The 16,609-nt window shown below is 39.7% G+C and overlaps 1 protein-coding gene across 1 annotated transcript in view; it reads right to left on the bottom strand.

Annotated features, from left to right (window-relative positions):
• The window catches only part of LOC128744424 (protein kinase C), a 48,850-nt gene that overhangs the window by 14,794 nt on the left and 17,447 nt on the right, over positions 1 to 16,609 (bottom strand). The window contains exons 3-7 of the mRNA XM_053841438.1: positions 10,280 to 10,450; positions 9,106 to 9,179; positions 4,080 to 4,111; positions 3,344 to 3,414; positions 2,423 to 2,707 (exon numbers count right to left, since the gene is read on the bottom strand). Of these exons, the coding sequence (XP_053697413.1) occupies positions 2,423 to 2,707; positions 3,344 to 3,414; positions 4,080 to 4,111; positions 9,106 to 9,179; positions 10,280 to 10,450 (633 nt within the window). The remainder of the gene's footprint in view (positions 1 to 2,422; positions 2,708 to 3,343; positions 3,415 to 4,079; positions 4,112 to 9,105; positions 9,180 to 10,279; positions 10,451 to 16,609) is intronic.

Below are 16,609 nucleotides of genomic sequence, written 5' to 3'. Positions count from 1 at the left end.
CAAGCAAAAGTTACATCACTACGGGAACGGTTAACAAGGAAATATACCGTGAAGAATGCCTTCTTCTTCTTCAGCAGCATAGAGCCGGGGTGGCTCGTGCTGTTTCAAGCACTCGTCTCCATTCAACTCGGTATTGGGCCACTCGTCGCCAATTTCCTAGTCGTCTCAAAGTGAAGAATGCCTGCAGAAACGATTGTTACCGTTCCTACACAGACATGATGTACCCTTGCTGTTTTGGCCTGATTTGGCATCCTGTCACTACGCCAAAGACTGCCCAGACTAACTGTCCAGAGTTACGCCCCATCGAGCGGTATTGGGCTTTCGTGAAGAGAGAGCTGTCCCAGCACAAACAACAAGCAACAACTATAGATAAATTTCGAAAATCTTGGACAAGCGCAGCTAAATTGGTTGCCAACAATTCTGCACTGACCCTCATGGCAAGGGTAAACTCCAAAGTTCCCAATTTTTCAATCAGACCAAATAAGTAATGTTAATTTGTTTGATAATTATTAACGATACACATATAAATGATATAAAATTGTTTCATGGATTAAACTTCTAGCAAATTTGTTTTATTGCAAAATTGAGGTGTCCAGATTTTGTCGCGAACAAGCCTTAGTCCAAGCAGCAGCAAGAGGCGTGTTTTGTCCAGTGTGTCCTCGTCGATTTTGCGTTACGGTCTTGCAGCGCTAGAAACCCTGCAAAATAAGAAAAGGGTTGAACAGCAATGGCAATGCGTGCCGTGAGCGCATGTAGAACCATTTGGGGTCTGCGCTATAGCTGGGATGATTCCAATCGGCATCCTCTTGATGGACAGCGAATGCTTTAAGCGGAAGGACACCAGAGCAATAAGAAAAGCTATGAGAGGGGAGTCAATGCTTGAGTGACAGCAGGAGTGGAATACCTTGACTAACGGCAGGTAGACGTATAGGATAAAGCCTGGCTAAAAGTAAATTTGGACACCCCTCGTGAGTCGACCCCTTGTGGTAGGTACTGGAACCATTTGACATAACTTTCAAGCAACTTCCCGGTCAAAAATTTCACATTACAACTGGGCGTGGCGATGTGTCAAGCAAGTATCAGTCCGTGTTTGCTAATAAATTTGCAAAAAAGGCCACGATCCGACGAGGGATATCTAGCTGTGGACTGAAGACTGAACTCTTCATCCCTCAACAATAACATCAAGTTTATACATAAAAGAATGCTTGAGAAAACAAAGGTTACGTTATATTCAGTTTCAACATGTTTACCCATGTTCTAAGTCCATGTAAACAAACCACTGATAGACGTCAAAGAAGTGAGGTTATGCTCGCCCGTGCAAAACCTTATGGGAGGGTACTCCCGATTCGGTTCACGAGTCGATGGGAAGGGAACTCTGGCGAATGATAATGCGCGATCAGATTGCGAAACGTATTCTCGAATCGATTGTAGTGCAAATGGACATCCTTCTCCCCGAGTATGGTGTTTCAGGGTAGGCAGCAAATAGATGGTGAAAATGGTGGAGTTTTTTTTCAGTGGTTATGCATAAATTGTGGTTCTCACACAGTATCATAGTACTACAGCCTTTTGAAGGTTTGTTTTTTTTTCTTGCGAAGAAACACTCGAATGAATGGAGACCAGACCATAAACAGACGTTTGATATTGCCGATTTCGATTCGAGTTCGCAAACAAGTATGACATAAAATGGTACTAGATTTTTGAGTGAAATTTGGGATTGCGTAAGAATTTGATCGAATATTTTATCCTTGAATCGAAGACAAAATGCTGATCAATAAAAACTTTTCGTTTGCGTGAAAATGTATCCAAGAGAGTATATTTTAAAAGAAGTAAATATTATTTCCCACGAAGAAAATAAAGAATAAAGCTTTAAATTTTTTACAGTAAACGTTTTGTTCTTTTTCTTGAGCTGTCCTCCAAACGCAGGATAAGTTTTCATGCACCATTGGCAGAGAAAAATTTTATTCGATACGTACTTTTTTTAAATTGTCTTTAAATTAAAGTCTGAGAAATTTAAACATGCGCTGAATATATGATTTTATATAAAGCAAATGTTGTGATCGGGTTGGAGAATAGCGAGTATAATCACCAAGTTTGGGTTGACTACATTTTGCAAATATTAAGCAAATATTTGAATGCAGCAAGGTGTTTCGAACATGATATTTGCGATGAATGCAATATCCTTTATTTATTTGCAATATAAAATTCAACTATTAAGCAAATATTGCACAGTTTTTGTACTTTGTAAGTCTAACTAATGATTTTTGGTATTCTCTACAACAAGGGCTTACACAATTACCTATGCAATTGTGGGGGCTAGTGCTTAAAAGTTTCTGAACAAAGTGTTTCGAATTATCGTAATTCATAGATTTACACTTTTTTCCGCGCCTAATGGTAAATTTTCCAGAGTGAAACTTCGACTTACCTTAGATCTACGTGGTGGTGTTTTATCCATGGTGATGCCCATCTCGTTGAGCAACTCGGCCAGCTGTTTGGTGTTGATGCCACAGTTGTTGGCCACGTTGCCCTCGCAACGCCGGTGGATGTTCATACTGCACACTTCGCACTTGAGACCCTGTCTGATGATGCCGTACAGCAGTGAACCGCAGTGGTCGCAGAAGGTCAACCGCTTAAAGGAGTGCACTGAAAACCTATGTGGTATATTTACATTGAAGCGCTGGGCCGCGTCCTGTGGTGTTGGTTTGGCCTGCTGGTAGATTGGAACAAATTACAGTGTGTTACTGACGATCGTCGGAACTGAACTGAGGTCAGTTCAATTTTCAGTAATTTTTCTTGTTTAAGAATTAGCAGATTAGGCAGAGGACAGTAGTTGTTATCTCTTTTATTCTTTAACATTCCTGTATAACTACTTCCTATAACTACAATTGGCGACACACCCACTGTTCATAGGAACAGCAGTAGAATGAAAGAGACGCCAAATGCTCTCCTAGGTACGTGGTTCTTGGGACAGGACGAGTCAATAGATTTATTATTATTCTTCTGCTCGTTTTGCTCTACTCTTTCGAAATTTACTACAACAAAGAAAACGACACCTTTGGAAAGTGTTATCAAAAATATTTCAATCCGAGCTGTTGTTTATTTGAAAATGATAAGCAACATGAGTAATCGTGGAAGCTTGACTTGTACATTTTTCAGTAACTCTTCCGTGAATTCTTGAGATAAAAGTTCATTTACACAGTCGCAAACTTTGAATCGACTAATCAAAAAACTTTCCATCGCTTTAGACGAAAAGTTGACTTCTTTACGAAACGACCTGACAGGTCCTGTTTCCTGCATCCTAATGTACCTGCTACCTGCCTGTTATAACTGTGCTTAGATTTCTTACCTCATCTTTCTTCTTTGGACATTTGGTAACAACAGAACTATGGCACCTTTTGTGGACCACACATGTGCATACTGAAATAGAAGGTAAAGTTAATATTTTTACCAAATACAGACAGTAGAAAGTGTACGGGTATCGCGAAAAACTCAAGGAAAATATGCAAGTAGTAGTAAAAAGCAGTTGAATGTGTGAAATAAATTGTGAAATGTTAAAACATTGCTATTAAAACATTAGTGCTTTACGTAAGTGCTAGTATTATTTTTATTAAAAGTAAACGAAGTCTTGTTTCTTCTAATATTCTTAGCGAAAATTATATTTTTGACTTCTAGTGAAGTCTTGTAGAAAATAATATCAGTTAAGTGACTTTGTTTACGAAAAGATGAATTGAGAATTGCAAAAACAATTCGTCTTTCCGTAGTTCGCTATGCACTAGATCAAACGAAGGACAGATTATCGAAATTAACTTTAAACAACAAAAGTCTGGTCTAGAAAAGAATACAGTGTTCTTAGTATGTTTTTGTGTACCAATAGAAACAACATTTGAAACGTAAAGAAATGATTGCAGAGAAGTTTTAGAAAGCCTATGACCTCAGTTTGTGAGAGATGAAGAAGAAAGTGAACCGAAAAATTCAACATCAGGGTTATGCGGAATGTAAGAAAAGATGATCAACACAGTTACAGAAAAGAGTGAGAACACACTTTAGCAATGCAATTACCAATTGCGTAGTGTGTCGCTTACCTTGACACTGATAGCCTTGTTTTCCTAATCCCCTATATTATGGAGAAAAAAAATAGAAAGAGAGCATGGCGCGCATCAGAGGGGTTGCATTTTAATTGACAAAATAAGACAAAAACACGTCTTCAGATCATAGTGTAAAGTTTTAGTATTTTAACTTGTATAACCTCAATCATTTAGAATGCGCTTATAGCGAATAAACCTAGATTCTGAACAATTTTCAACAAAAAAATCGGTAGAAGAACTCAGGAATGCAGGGAGACTATAATCATAAAATTTGTAGAAACCTTGTGTAGTATGTACGTATGAAGGATTTTAACCTGTATTTTATAAAAAAAAAGAAACAATTCCTCTTATAAATAAAACAATTTCCGCTCCATTTAAAATTTCCAACTGCTTTCGAATCGAACAGCAATCTATTCTTATGGTCTTATGAAGTGATTGCAAAATTTTCTATTTGAAAATTTTCCATTAGGAAATTTTACTATAGCTTGCTTACATTGGTGAACAATATAATGAGCAAACGATTCACCTTTCGCACAAGCCGCATACATTTGCTTTATATATCGTCATTCAACAAATACACATAAAAGTACGAAAGGAACGTTTTCTTCCTCAGACGTAAATTCTTACTTATTTCGATGGTTTGTTGTTTGTGCTGGCACTAAAATCTTCTGCACAATACATATCCACAACAAATTGGTTGCATTCAACATTGATTTTCATGTTTTGTATCTTTAGAAAAAAGAAATATTCATTCAAATATTCTTTTATTCATAAATCTTTAAACCGCTAAAGTCTTTGAAAAAAGGCATAACATCTTCAAACGTTGATTTCAAACGCGACCAGTTTTGTAATCAACCGTTTTCTTGCTATATTCTAGTATTACTATGATTAAAAAGTCATTTGTCATTTATTTATAATAAATTCGGAAATAAAAAAATATATTTCAATTAATTTCCAATTGAATTTTTCTGTTTTTTTTTCACAAAATCTTGTATGATAATAATCTAGTTGGAAACACTTTATAGTTTATAAATGAAAACTTTTTTTTTCTCTATTCACGCAAGTGATTACGGAAAAGCTCTTTGAAAAGGTCGAGTTAGACTGACACATAGGCAGCGTTCTTATTGCCAATGAACTAAACCTTAGCAGTATTTTAAACCATTTGAAAAGAAAAAATGAATCGAATTTGAATCTGCGATTCTTTTCTAAAACGAACTTATATCATACCATTACTGAAGCGGACGTTAACAGGCGATAAAAAATGGATTGTTTATACGATAATGTTGTACGAAAAATATCATATTCTAAAGGAGAGGAAGTTGCACAAACGGTATGGTAGACTGCTGCAGGTAGAGACTAGTTGCAGGTTGAGAAAATTCGATTATTTTTAAATGAATGTAAATAGCGCCTCAAATCCTAGTCTAAACATCAAACCTAAACCTTTGCAGCTATTTAAGTTGGTTTAGAAGAAACTAGATGAATATTTTTGTTGTGAGCCGAGCGGATCATAAAAAAATGGACAAAAAAATTTATTGGAAACTTTTTCGAGTCAATATTTTTTTGGTGTCTTCCAAGAATTCGTTAAGGCTTTTTTATGTAAAGAGCAGGGTGGTCAGTTCATTCAAGTTCCAGCATATTTAGGGTTGCCAGTTGTTCAAATTTAAAACTAACCCCGTTAGTTTGCATGAGGAAACGAACGGGGGTCCACTGTATTAGCTGCCTAAAGATGACCAAACGATTGAATCTAACTTTTCCTGTCTACAATTGATTCCAATTTAAGCAAGCATTTGACGGGAAACGCTAGAACTGCTCAATTGGAAAAGCATTGTTTTCCAGCATGACAACGCCAGACCAGTCACATGTTTGATGACGCGCCTCAAATGGAGGGAATTTTGCTGAGTAGTTTTAATGTAGTGGTTTTAATAACGTTTTATTGCATGGGTAAAAATTGATGAACTTTTGGGTAAAACTAGTTTAAAGTATAATGTTTACATGTACAAATTTCATCACAATCTGTCAAGTGTTTATCGAGATGGCTCCCGAGAAGTGTTTCGATAATAAATTATGGGCACGGTCGTAGAAAACGCCAGTCCCAAATGTGGATCGCGTGACAGTTGGGAATCGTTCAAGGAGACCCAGACGAGCCAGCAGCGGCCAGCTGGTAGCGGAAGAAAAGCGAGGAGCACGGACCCCGTGAAGGCAAGGAAAGTGAGGGATTACTTCAAGCACAATCCCATCCTTTCGATTCGGGACGTGGCCAAGAAAGTCAATTTTTTCGTTAGAGAATGAGTCGGTCACGGCTTCATGTCTTCAAGGTAAGGAAGGCGACTAACCGAACCGATAAACAGAATACGGTAGGCAGATCCTGTGCCAGAAAGCTGTACCGCGAGTGGTTGGTTCAGTCGAAATGCATCGTAATGGACGACGAGACGTACATTAAAACGGATGCCTAGCAAATCCGCGGCCTGCAGATGGTCGACAAATTTGCCAAGAAGTACTTGGTCTGGCAGGCGATCTGTGGAAGCGAAAAATTCTGCAAGCCGTACATAACTACCAGAAGTGTCTGCTGCCCTTCCTCCGGTCCGACGACGGTAACACTCTGTTTTGGTGCCGAAGCAGTCAAATCCACCAAACCCGCCAGAATTTCGCCTAATAGAAAAATTCTGGGCGATTATGAAGGGCAAGCCCAGGAAAAACAGAATAGGTCTTCAAAACCGACCAAATAGACTGGATGGTGTTACACAGGATTTGATGGGTAGCGTGAAGCCCAAGGTGCAGACACTTACCCTAGAAAAGGTGGTCGACCAACCAACTTTGCAAAAATATAGCTAATATGCTAATATGGGTGATCATTTTCGTCTGTTGCATTTTTTTCCAATACAGTATTTATCTTTCACTTTCGTATCTTCGTGCAACGTAAGAACTATTGAACTAATAATATAATGTATATACTGGACACTATCACTTATTGTTCTTACAAATTTTATTACAGTATTTATCCAAAACGTGTCTAAAATTGCCAGGAAAAGTTTTGATTGGCGAATAAATTAATGTGATAGAACCACAATCTTCAACAACTCATAGCTTGATTTGTAGAAGAGACCATTAACCTGCAATGACGTAGAAAAACTTTAAGGAATGTGTCTTGAATAAATTGTATAAATAATATGACATTTTGACAAGACAGTAGTTAAGGATTGTTGAGGCAAAATTGACATGACATGTCTGATTCGATGCCGATTGTATCACTCGATCACATGGAAGAAATTACGAAGAATCTTGACCCAAAACCTTATAACATAAACACGGATTGTTCAATAGTTGAAACAGAATGACCTGCTTCAATGTCGAAATTTTTGGTGAGTGGTTCTTAGATCAATTTGAAGGAGGTTCACCTTTTTACTGAAAACTTGTTTGCTGTGACGATCCTCGTTTCTTGGTGAATAGACAATATTGTCTTATTCGGCCTAATAAGCAGTTACAGACGAGTTCGGTTGATTAATCGGACCGTTTTTCCCCAAATGCAAACATTAGATCTGGCCAATATTTGGTTTCAGTAAGACGGCGCTACTTGCCACGCAGCATGGAAAACAATAAACCACTCGAGAGACTAGTTTGATAAGCAATTAATCTCTTGTTTTGGACAGCTGAAGATGTTCAGTGGCAGTCTAGATGTTCGTGATGTTCGAAAAGCTATGCAAAGTTGCACCTTTCGCATAGATCATCTCAAGCGTAGCTATTCGACTACTCGACGTAATTCGACTACTATGCTACTTCATTTATATGAAATTTTTCTAAATTGTCATTCGATTGGAAGAGTGCTCCATAAAGCTTTAAATTAAAGGAGTTGTTCTCGAAATAGTTCCTCGTTTGGCAATCTGCAACCGGGAAATAAGGAGTGAAGGTTTTGTAAGTGCTGGAAGCAACGGAATTTACCAAAAAAAATTGCCTTCAGAAGAGGTTACTGCCTTTTCTTGTCCGACTTGACAAGCTGTTACTATTCAAATTCGACCAAACAGGGATGGTACAACGTCAATGGCGTTACTGTTATACCCAAGGTGTGGAATCCGATCAATACCGTGGAGTTATGGCCGATTAACCAAAATACCAGTCAGATGCGAAAGGAACACTGAAGAAAAACGGTGCAAGCGACGAGAATAAGTTCAAGTGAGATTTGAATTTGGCTCAGTGGGACACGGGATGGAGCAGTGGCAACCAAATTCTATTCCAATTCTTCTTGTCAGTAAGTTGCTACAAATAAGTAAGAGCTCCAAACTACACCACCCAAGTAACAGTTCTAAGTTGTATTACGTTCCTCTCAGCGGTTTTCATGGCCAATTTCATAAAACCGATCATAAAACTATGAGCTCTATCAAAACTTTCTGATGACCGTTATAAAACTGCCTTCCAACCAAGCGACACATTCTTCAGAAGGGTTTTATAACCTCCTTAAGAATTAGGTTATAAGCATAAGTAGTCTTATCACACTGCACAAAGCAGCAATAGAACTGATTATACTTTTCGCTGCTTGCGTCCGTAAGCATCCGTAAGCAGAAAAGTTAAAGTTAGTCAGATCGTGTTTTTCGATTTAGTTTAAAGCTACCATTATAAAATGTCCCAAAGAATAATTTTCAGCAATCTCCGTTGGTTTCCAGCATATGCGCATTAAATTTTATCATGTATATTGATATAATAGGTAGATAAAATCAACGCGCGATCGAAATTTTGCAATTTTCGATCTGGTGTTTTTCTAAAATAAACATATTCAGTTAGATGAACTAGTAATAGAGTAAACCATTAGATTGGCTAGAGAATAAAGATAAAGGAGGGTAATCCATAGAGTCTAACCGCTGAGATAACCAACTAATTGGCAGCTAAATGCAAAAAGCCATGTGGCTCTAGAAATGTCCGTTCATGTACCATTCTTGTGTGCAATAAATTGCGATCAACCAACAGTGAAGTGAAGGCACGAATTAACTTTTTTTGCACTTTGATAAAAAATTACAACCCCTAAAAATATTACCATATGAATTCCCGACAGTGAGAGCAAAACGTTGGCTGGCGCAAAAACGTTGCCATAAATTTGTGACCGTTGACCTGGAATGAAAAAAAAAAGAAATAAATATGAGTGTTTGAGCAGAAAACTAATAGCGTTATAGGATCCAGAAAAGCAGTGAAACAATGTTGTAATAATTTAATTGGAACTTTAATAACTTGACCAAATAGCATTAATTCGCTTATAATTTGCAATCAGTTATTTTTAATATAATTTGTGTACAATTGAATATACCTAAATGTACAAATTATCAAATTACATTTTAACAAAGCCTGTCACACAATCGTTCGGTACTATGTAAAAATGATTCTTTGAAGCACTTTTTAAGTATTGTTTCTAGTTTCCCTCAATTATTACGCATCAATAAGCACTGTTGAGGATGTAATCCAGCATTACAATGATCAACGCTAGATTCAAAATAAAAACGTAGCAATAAACAAAGAAACAAATGGAAAAATGTACTTAGTTACTATATCATTGGATATACCACAGGAAATGTACAATCCAATCCAGTTGGACAGCACAGCATACCGAATATACGAGTAGAGGAGTATGCAACGTATAAAAAGGTCAGAGCTTTCCTTGCCACTAGCAACAGTAGTATATTCTGGCTGGTGCATCTTCGCCTTCTCATCCGCTGCTCGCGTAACATTGTACCTGCTGCAGGCCACTACTGTGGTAGCTGACATTGAACAACTTTTGTAGACCCATTTTCAAGCACACTTGTTGATAAACAACGGTTCGCAGCGTCGTCGCTGCCTGCTGCTGGTGTGTTTCAGGGTAAGAAATCCTGCATTCACACGAACTTCAACTAATTGCGGGCAGCCCGAAAGAGGGTGGCACGAGAGTGCTTCAAAGAACAAACAGTGGACGGAAATGTGTGCTAAAGAGTAGTATCGTGATACAACAATGAACCACTCCTGGTTGAAAGTAGTGGATTCGCTTGAACTAGAGTAAAAGAATGCCGGATTGGACAAAATCACACAATTTGTTCGGTCATGTTTCGCCAAAAGCCCAATAATCATTTGACCAACTTTCTAACGGAGAGATGTTGCAAAGCAACAATTGAGGGTTGCATTTTGCAATATTGTTCACTACTCTGTGCACTGTTATCAAATTAGCAGAGAATGAGTTTACTAACCTGGTGGACACGCCTTCGCATAGCACCCCGCCGTCGATTCAAGAAGGGCTGGTCCTTGACAATAAGACGACGGCATGAGTTTTGCTGTTGCGCCGCCATGCTGTTGTTCGCTTCCTGATTCCATCGCAGATCGATTTTCACGTGCAATCGGCCTTGAGGTTCCAGATCCACCTACGAAGGAAAAAAAACGAAACCAGTTGTGAGTAAATAAAAATTGGGAATCCATGCAGTAATATAGTAACTTGCGAAAATGTTGAACCAAAATAGAAAAAGTGGGTCATTTCTGACAACGGGCAATTACGTTGAGAAGGTTAATTGTCACGCTGCAAAGTTGTCATTCGGTAAGAGCCGTATTCTTTTCTTATGCCATGTAAACAACACTCATGGCTCTGGAAGACAACACCGCATCTTTCCTGGGGTAGCGACAATATTAGTTTCATTCCCCAACCTCATTTATTAATTTATTAATTATTTTTTATTTTATTTTCTAATGAATAGTAAAGCATACGTTTCTTGATTGAATAATTTAATCGGCTTCTACTCAGCAACTTAATTAAATGCTGGGCGATTCCGAAAGAAAAAGTGCTAAACTCTGTTCCAGCCCTAACGAACAGTGCCGTAAAATAGTCGAATCAAGCCAACATTTTGTTTCATGTACATGTATGTCCACAATCATGGGTCACACACAATTGTGGGTCATTTTAGCTTTAGTTGCTAATTTCCGTTTAAATATCATCTAATAACTGATCAAATTGTTAGCGCTACTTATGAGTAACAATTTTGCTGATCAATTAGTAGAACATTCATGCATTAATCGGAAGTTAAAGGTAAAATGACCCATAATTGTGTGTGACCCATGATTATGGACTGACTGTAAGTAGGGGAACAAGGGGTAAGAAGGCCCGGCGGGGTAAGAGGGACCACATCGATTTTGTCAAGAAATCCTAAAATTTTCTACAAATGCCCCAGTATGTTTTGTTTATTAGCCTATCTAAACACTTTCGAGACAACCTGTGGCACTCGGCCGTATCCAACGTCAAAACTAGAATCAAAACAAACTTTTCGTTCGCAGTGTCTTCATGCGATATAATTTCAGCAGCAACAAATTTAAGGTTTTTCGGCAAAACAAGCTGAGTATTTTGACGTTTCTCTTACCACTGACTTTAATTGGGCAATTCTTGTTTTGCGTTTGGCGGAAAATGTATATAAAATGGTACGGATTGAGAGATAAAAGCAAAATAATGTAAATTGTTAGCTAGGGGTAAGACGGGCCATTTTTCACGGGGTAATAGGGTCATACGTCATAGTGCTCATAATTGCCTAAAGTTCTTCTGTTTAGTGTCTTAATAGATTTTAAAAATATTGAATGAAAAAACCAACCTTTTTCCTATTAAATTTGACTAACTATTTTATTATTCTGACAGATACGCATTTAGTTTACGACTTGCAGGCTTCATCAGTGTCTTTTTCGAAATAGAGTACACTTGTAATAAAAATTATCCCTGAATCTGAGATCATCCTGTCTAACACAGAGCCTCCCACGTTAAAAGAAGCCAACAAGTGCTATTCGAATAACACAATTAATGTAAATTTGAATCTAACGGAATCAAAATTCGATGATTCCAATTCACTTAACGTTGCCTTCTTTACCTTCACCTAAAGGTATTTGAAGAGTAAACGTCCTGCTGAAAAATCAACAAAAATAACGCCAAGAAAAGAGTAAATAAAAACCAGTGGAGTAAAATAACGTCTTCTCTTATTTTCAAAATTGAACTAGTAGTAAAGTTCCTTCTTTTAGCAGGTGTCTAAATTAAATTATAGCTTCTTTTAGCATGTACCTAAAACCCCTTAAGAACTTGTTCTTACTTAGTTAATAATATTGAAATTGTGTTTACAACTCAAAGAAACCTTCAAATCTGCCAAAATCCGCCTTAACCCCGCCATGGTCCGTCTTACCCCTTTGGTGGTACTTCTTACCCCGCCTGGTTGTGAACGAGTAATTTTTAGACGATTCGAAAATTGATGAAAAATCACGAAAAATAAACTAATTAATTCTTTATATAATTTTTAATGGTAGATAAATGAATGCTTTTCCATGTGTGGAACAAGAAAATGGGAATTTTCGTACACATTTTATGCTAGCAATTTATTCGCTTAGGGGACCGTCTTACCCCGTCTTCCCCTACAGTTCATTTTTGCTCATTTTAGTTTACAAGTGAGTCTATATAATTCTCATTTTTTCATGTTCTTTCATGAATGAGGAACCAAAAAAATCCAAAAAAAAATCATAAAAGGAAAATCGAAAATCTTTATAAAATATTAATGGTTCGACAATTTTGACTATTTCCAATTTAAAATTAACAAGATTACTCCGCATTGAAGAATGGATTTATTTGTTAATTTTTTGCTATTTTACTTGAATGCAGGTAGGACAGAACTTGTTTGTATGGGATAGACTAGGATTTGTCAAATTTACGCTAATTTTTTTGAAGGTTTTTTACTTATTTAACTTTATTTTTGAAGAGTTATTCAAAATTGCTTTCAGCGTGATTTCTCAACTTGCCTAACACAGACGACACATGGATATACGAACTGACTACTGTGAATCAATTTACGTACTTTCTGCTTTAACACTTGGAACTCTGAAATAAGGAAGCAGACAGGACAGAACACATTTGGATTGGATGGAACGAAACAGAAATAGATAGCATCAAAATGCGAGTTTGCTGTTTGATCTTCGCCGGTGACACGAAATGCAGATTTGTTTGAATCTTGATAAACCCTATCTAAGCAACGGAGAAAACTTAACTTGAAATTTGTATGGGAAGATGAGTCAATGGAGGTGCATGCTACACTATGAATATCCAGAACATTTAAATAACAGAACAAAAAGAAAATGTTATAGCTTGAAAAAGGTTGATTTGATTACGCAAAAAGCATTTCTATATCTTACCATTAATTCGTTAATTGCGATACAAGTTATTCGTTTACGATACAGGGCGGAATTTTCTCTCTATTTTACTAAATACGGTGGTAAAATTGGAGCAAACTTAGAGAGACTTAGCCCCCCCTAGAAAAATTGACTTGGCCGACCATTTGCAGGGTAGTTGTCCGGCATTCTTGCAACATGTCCTACCCATCGTATCCGTCCAGCTTTAGCCACCTTCTGGATACTGGGTTCGCCATAGAGCTGTGCGAGTTCTTGGTTCATCCTCCGCCTCCATACTCCGTTCTCCTGTACGCCGCCGAAGATCGTTCTCAGCACTCGTCGTTCGAAAACTCCGACCACTCGCAGGTCCTCCTCGAGCATTGTCCATGTTTCATGCCCGTAGAAAACAACCGGTCTAATAAGCGTGTTGTACAGGGTGTACTTTGTACGGGGACTTAGTCTGCTCGACCGCAATTGCTTGTGGAGCCCATAGTAAGCACGACTTCCGCTGATAATACGCCTCCGAATCTCAAGGCTGGTATCATTGTCCGCCGTTACCAGTGAGCCAAGGTAGACAAATTCATCGACTACCTCAAACTCATCGCCGTCGATCAATATACTATTGCCCAAGCGATGAAGTTCGGCCTCGGTTCCGCTGGCCAGCATGTACTTTGTTTTAGGCGTATTTACCTTTAACCCAATCTTTTCTGCTTCGCGCTTTAGTCTGGTGTACTGTTCAACCACCGCCACAGCTGTTCTGCCGATATATCCATGTCATCGGCAAAGCAGACGAATTGACTAGATTTGTTGAATATCGTGCCCCGCGTGTTGATATCCGCTCGGTTCATAACACCTTGAAGCGCTATGTTGAATAGCAGGCATGAAAGACCATCACCTTGACGAAGCCCTCTGTGTGATTCGAATGAACTTGACAATCCACCCGAAATGCGAACACAGCACTGTGTACCATCCATCGTAGATTTAATCAGTTTGATGAGCCTCCTGGGGAAGCTGTTCTCGTCCATGATTTTGCATGGCTCTTTCCGGTCGATGCCGGCTTTGAAGTCAACGAATAAATGATGCGTGGGAACTCTGTATTCACGGTCCTTTTGGAGGATTGGCCGCAGTGTAAATATTTGATCCGTAGTAGACCGACCTTCGACGAAGCCGGCTTGATAAGTTCCCACAAATCTATTCGCAATTGGTGATAGACGGCGGAAAATGATTTGGGACAGTACTTTATAGGCGGCATTGAGAACGGTGATCGCTCGATAGTTCTCACAGTCCAACTTGTCGCCCTTTTTATAGATCGGGCAGATAACCCCATCTTTCCACTCCTCCGGTAGCTGTTCCGTATCTCAAATTCTAACAATTAGTCGGTGCAGACAAACGGCCACCTTTTATGGTCCCATTTTAATAAGCTCCGCTCCGATGCCATCTTTTCCAGCTGACTTGTTGTTCTTTAGCTGCAAGATGGGCTCCTTAACTTCGCCTATCGTTGGGGCTAGCACCTCTTCCCCATTTGTTGCACCCTCGAAATCGCTTTCCCGCCGCCACGGTTCTCCGCCTGGGCACCATTCAGGTGTTCATCGAAGTGCTGGTTCCACCTATCGGTCACCTCACGATCGTCCGTCAGAATACTGCCAGTCTTATCCCGACACATTTCGGCTCGTGGCACAAAGCCTTTGCGGGATCCGTTCAGTTTCTGGTAGAACTTTCGCGTTTCCTGAGAACGATGCAGCCGCTCCAACTCTGCATATTCCTACTCTTCCAGGTAGCGCTTTTTCTCCTGGAAGATTTGGTTTCGCTGCATCTTCTTCTATTTGTGTCTTTCCACGTTCTGACGTGTGGCACTGCGCATCTTGGCCGCCCGCGTAGCGTTCTCCTCATTCATCACCCTCCTACATTCATCGTCAAACCAATCGTTCCGCTGATTCCGGGCCACATGCCCGATGGAGCTCTCCGCTACACTGCTGATGGCTGTTTTGATAGTAGCCCAACAGTTCTAGAGAGGGGCTTCGTCCAGCTCGTCCTCTTCCGGCAGCGCAGCTTCGAGTAAATGCGCGTAATTTGCGGCGACGTCTGGCTGCTTCAGCCGCGCGAGATCTAACCGAGGCTGGCGTCGGTACCGAATGTTGTTCACAACAGAGAGTCTTGGGCGCATCTTAACCATCACTAGGTAGTGGTCCGAGTCAACGTTAGCGCTTCGATAGGATCTGACGTCGATTCTGATTTAGTGACCAGATGTACTTGTGATGGATTCTGTGCCTGAAAAAGGTACTACGAACGACCATGTTCTTGGAGGCGGCAAAGTCGATAAGTCTTAGGCCCATTTCATTGGTCCGCTGGTGTGCACTGAACCTTCCAATCACCGGTTTGTATTCCTCTTCCTGGCCGACCTGAGCATTGAAATCCCCGATGACGATCTTGATATCATGTTTTGGGCAGCGGTCGTATTCACTCTCCAACTGCGCGTAGAATTCATTCTTGTCGTCATTGGTACTTCTGAGGTGAGGGCTATGGACGTTGATGATGCTTATATTGAAGGATAGACCCTTGATTCTCAACCTGCACATTCGAGGATTGATTGGCCACCACCCAAACACCCGTTTCCGCCTCTCGCCCATCACTATGAAAGCTGTACCCAGCTCGTGTGTGTTGCCGCAGCTCTGGTAGATGGTATGTCCATCTCTGAACGTACGTACCGTTGAGCTCTTCCAGCACACCTCCTGTAGCGCTACGACATCGAACTTGCGGCTCTTCAATATGTCGGAGAGCACTCGAGTGCTCCCTTGGAAGTTGAGAGATCGGCAGTTCCACGTCCCTAGTTTCCAATCCATAGTCCTTTTTCGTCGCGTGGGTCTATTCCGATTGTTCCAGTAAGAATTTATTTGTTCTTCGTTCCGTGCTTCAGTATTTTTCGTGGTGACGGCTTGCAAAGCCTGCTACACCGATCCCCTGTTTCACCGGAGGGCCAACGAAGCTCGAAAGAACCCTCCTTTCCTGTCAGCATACGACCTTGGCTTCCACCGGGGTTGGTTACCCGATCTCCACCAAAGTTGCTCATATCCCGGCTGGTACCACGAGGAGGTAGCAATAGGAGTTGCTGAATAAGAGGCTATGAACCACTGTAGGGTCTATTTTATGCCTACACGTGTACAAGGCACCGACGGTACGCATTATTCAGCCGTTTACCAGCCGTTCAGCGGGTACCAAACATGTGTACCGCAATTAACGAGGAGAAAAGTTTAATAACACTTTCACGTGGACAAAAAAGGATTAGGAATGAGGGATAACGCTTTTTGCATTATCTATTCATCCTTTTTCAAACAATATATATTTTTTTATCTGTTAGTCAAGTGCTCTGGATATTCACAATGTACCATGCACCTCCATTGACT

This window comes from Sabethes cyaneus, chromosome 3 (genome assembly GCF_943734655.1).
Source record: "Sabethes cyaneus chromosome 3, idSabCyanKW18_F2, whole genome shotgun sequence".
Classification (NCBI taxonomy): Eukaryota; Metazoa; Arthropoda; class Insecta; order Diptera; family Culicidae; genus Sabethes; species Sabethes cyaneus.
This window is presented reverse-complemented; position numbering and strand designations above follow the sequence as displayed.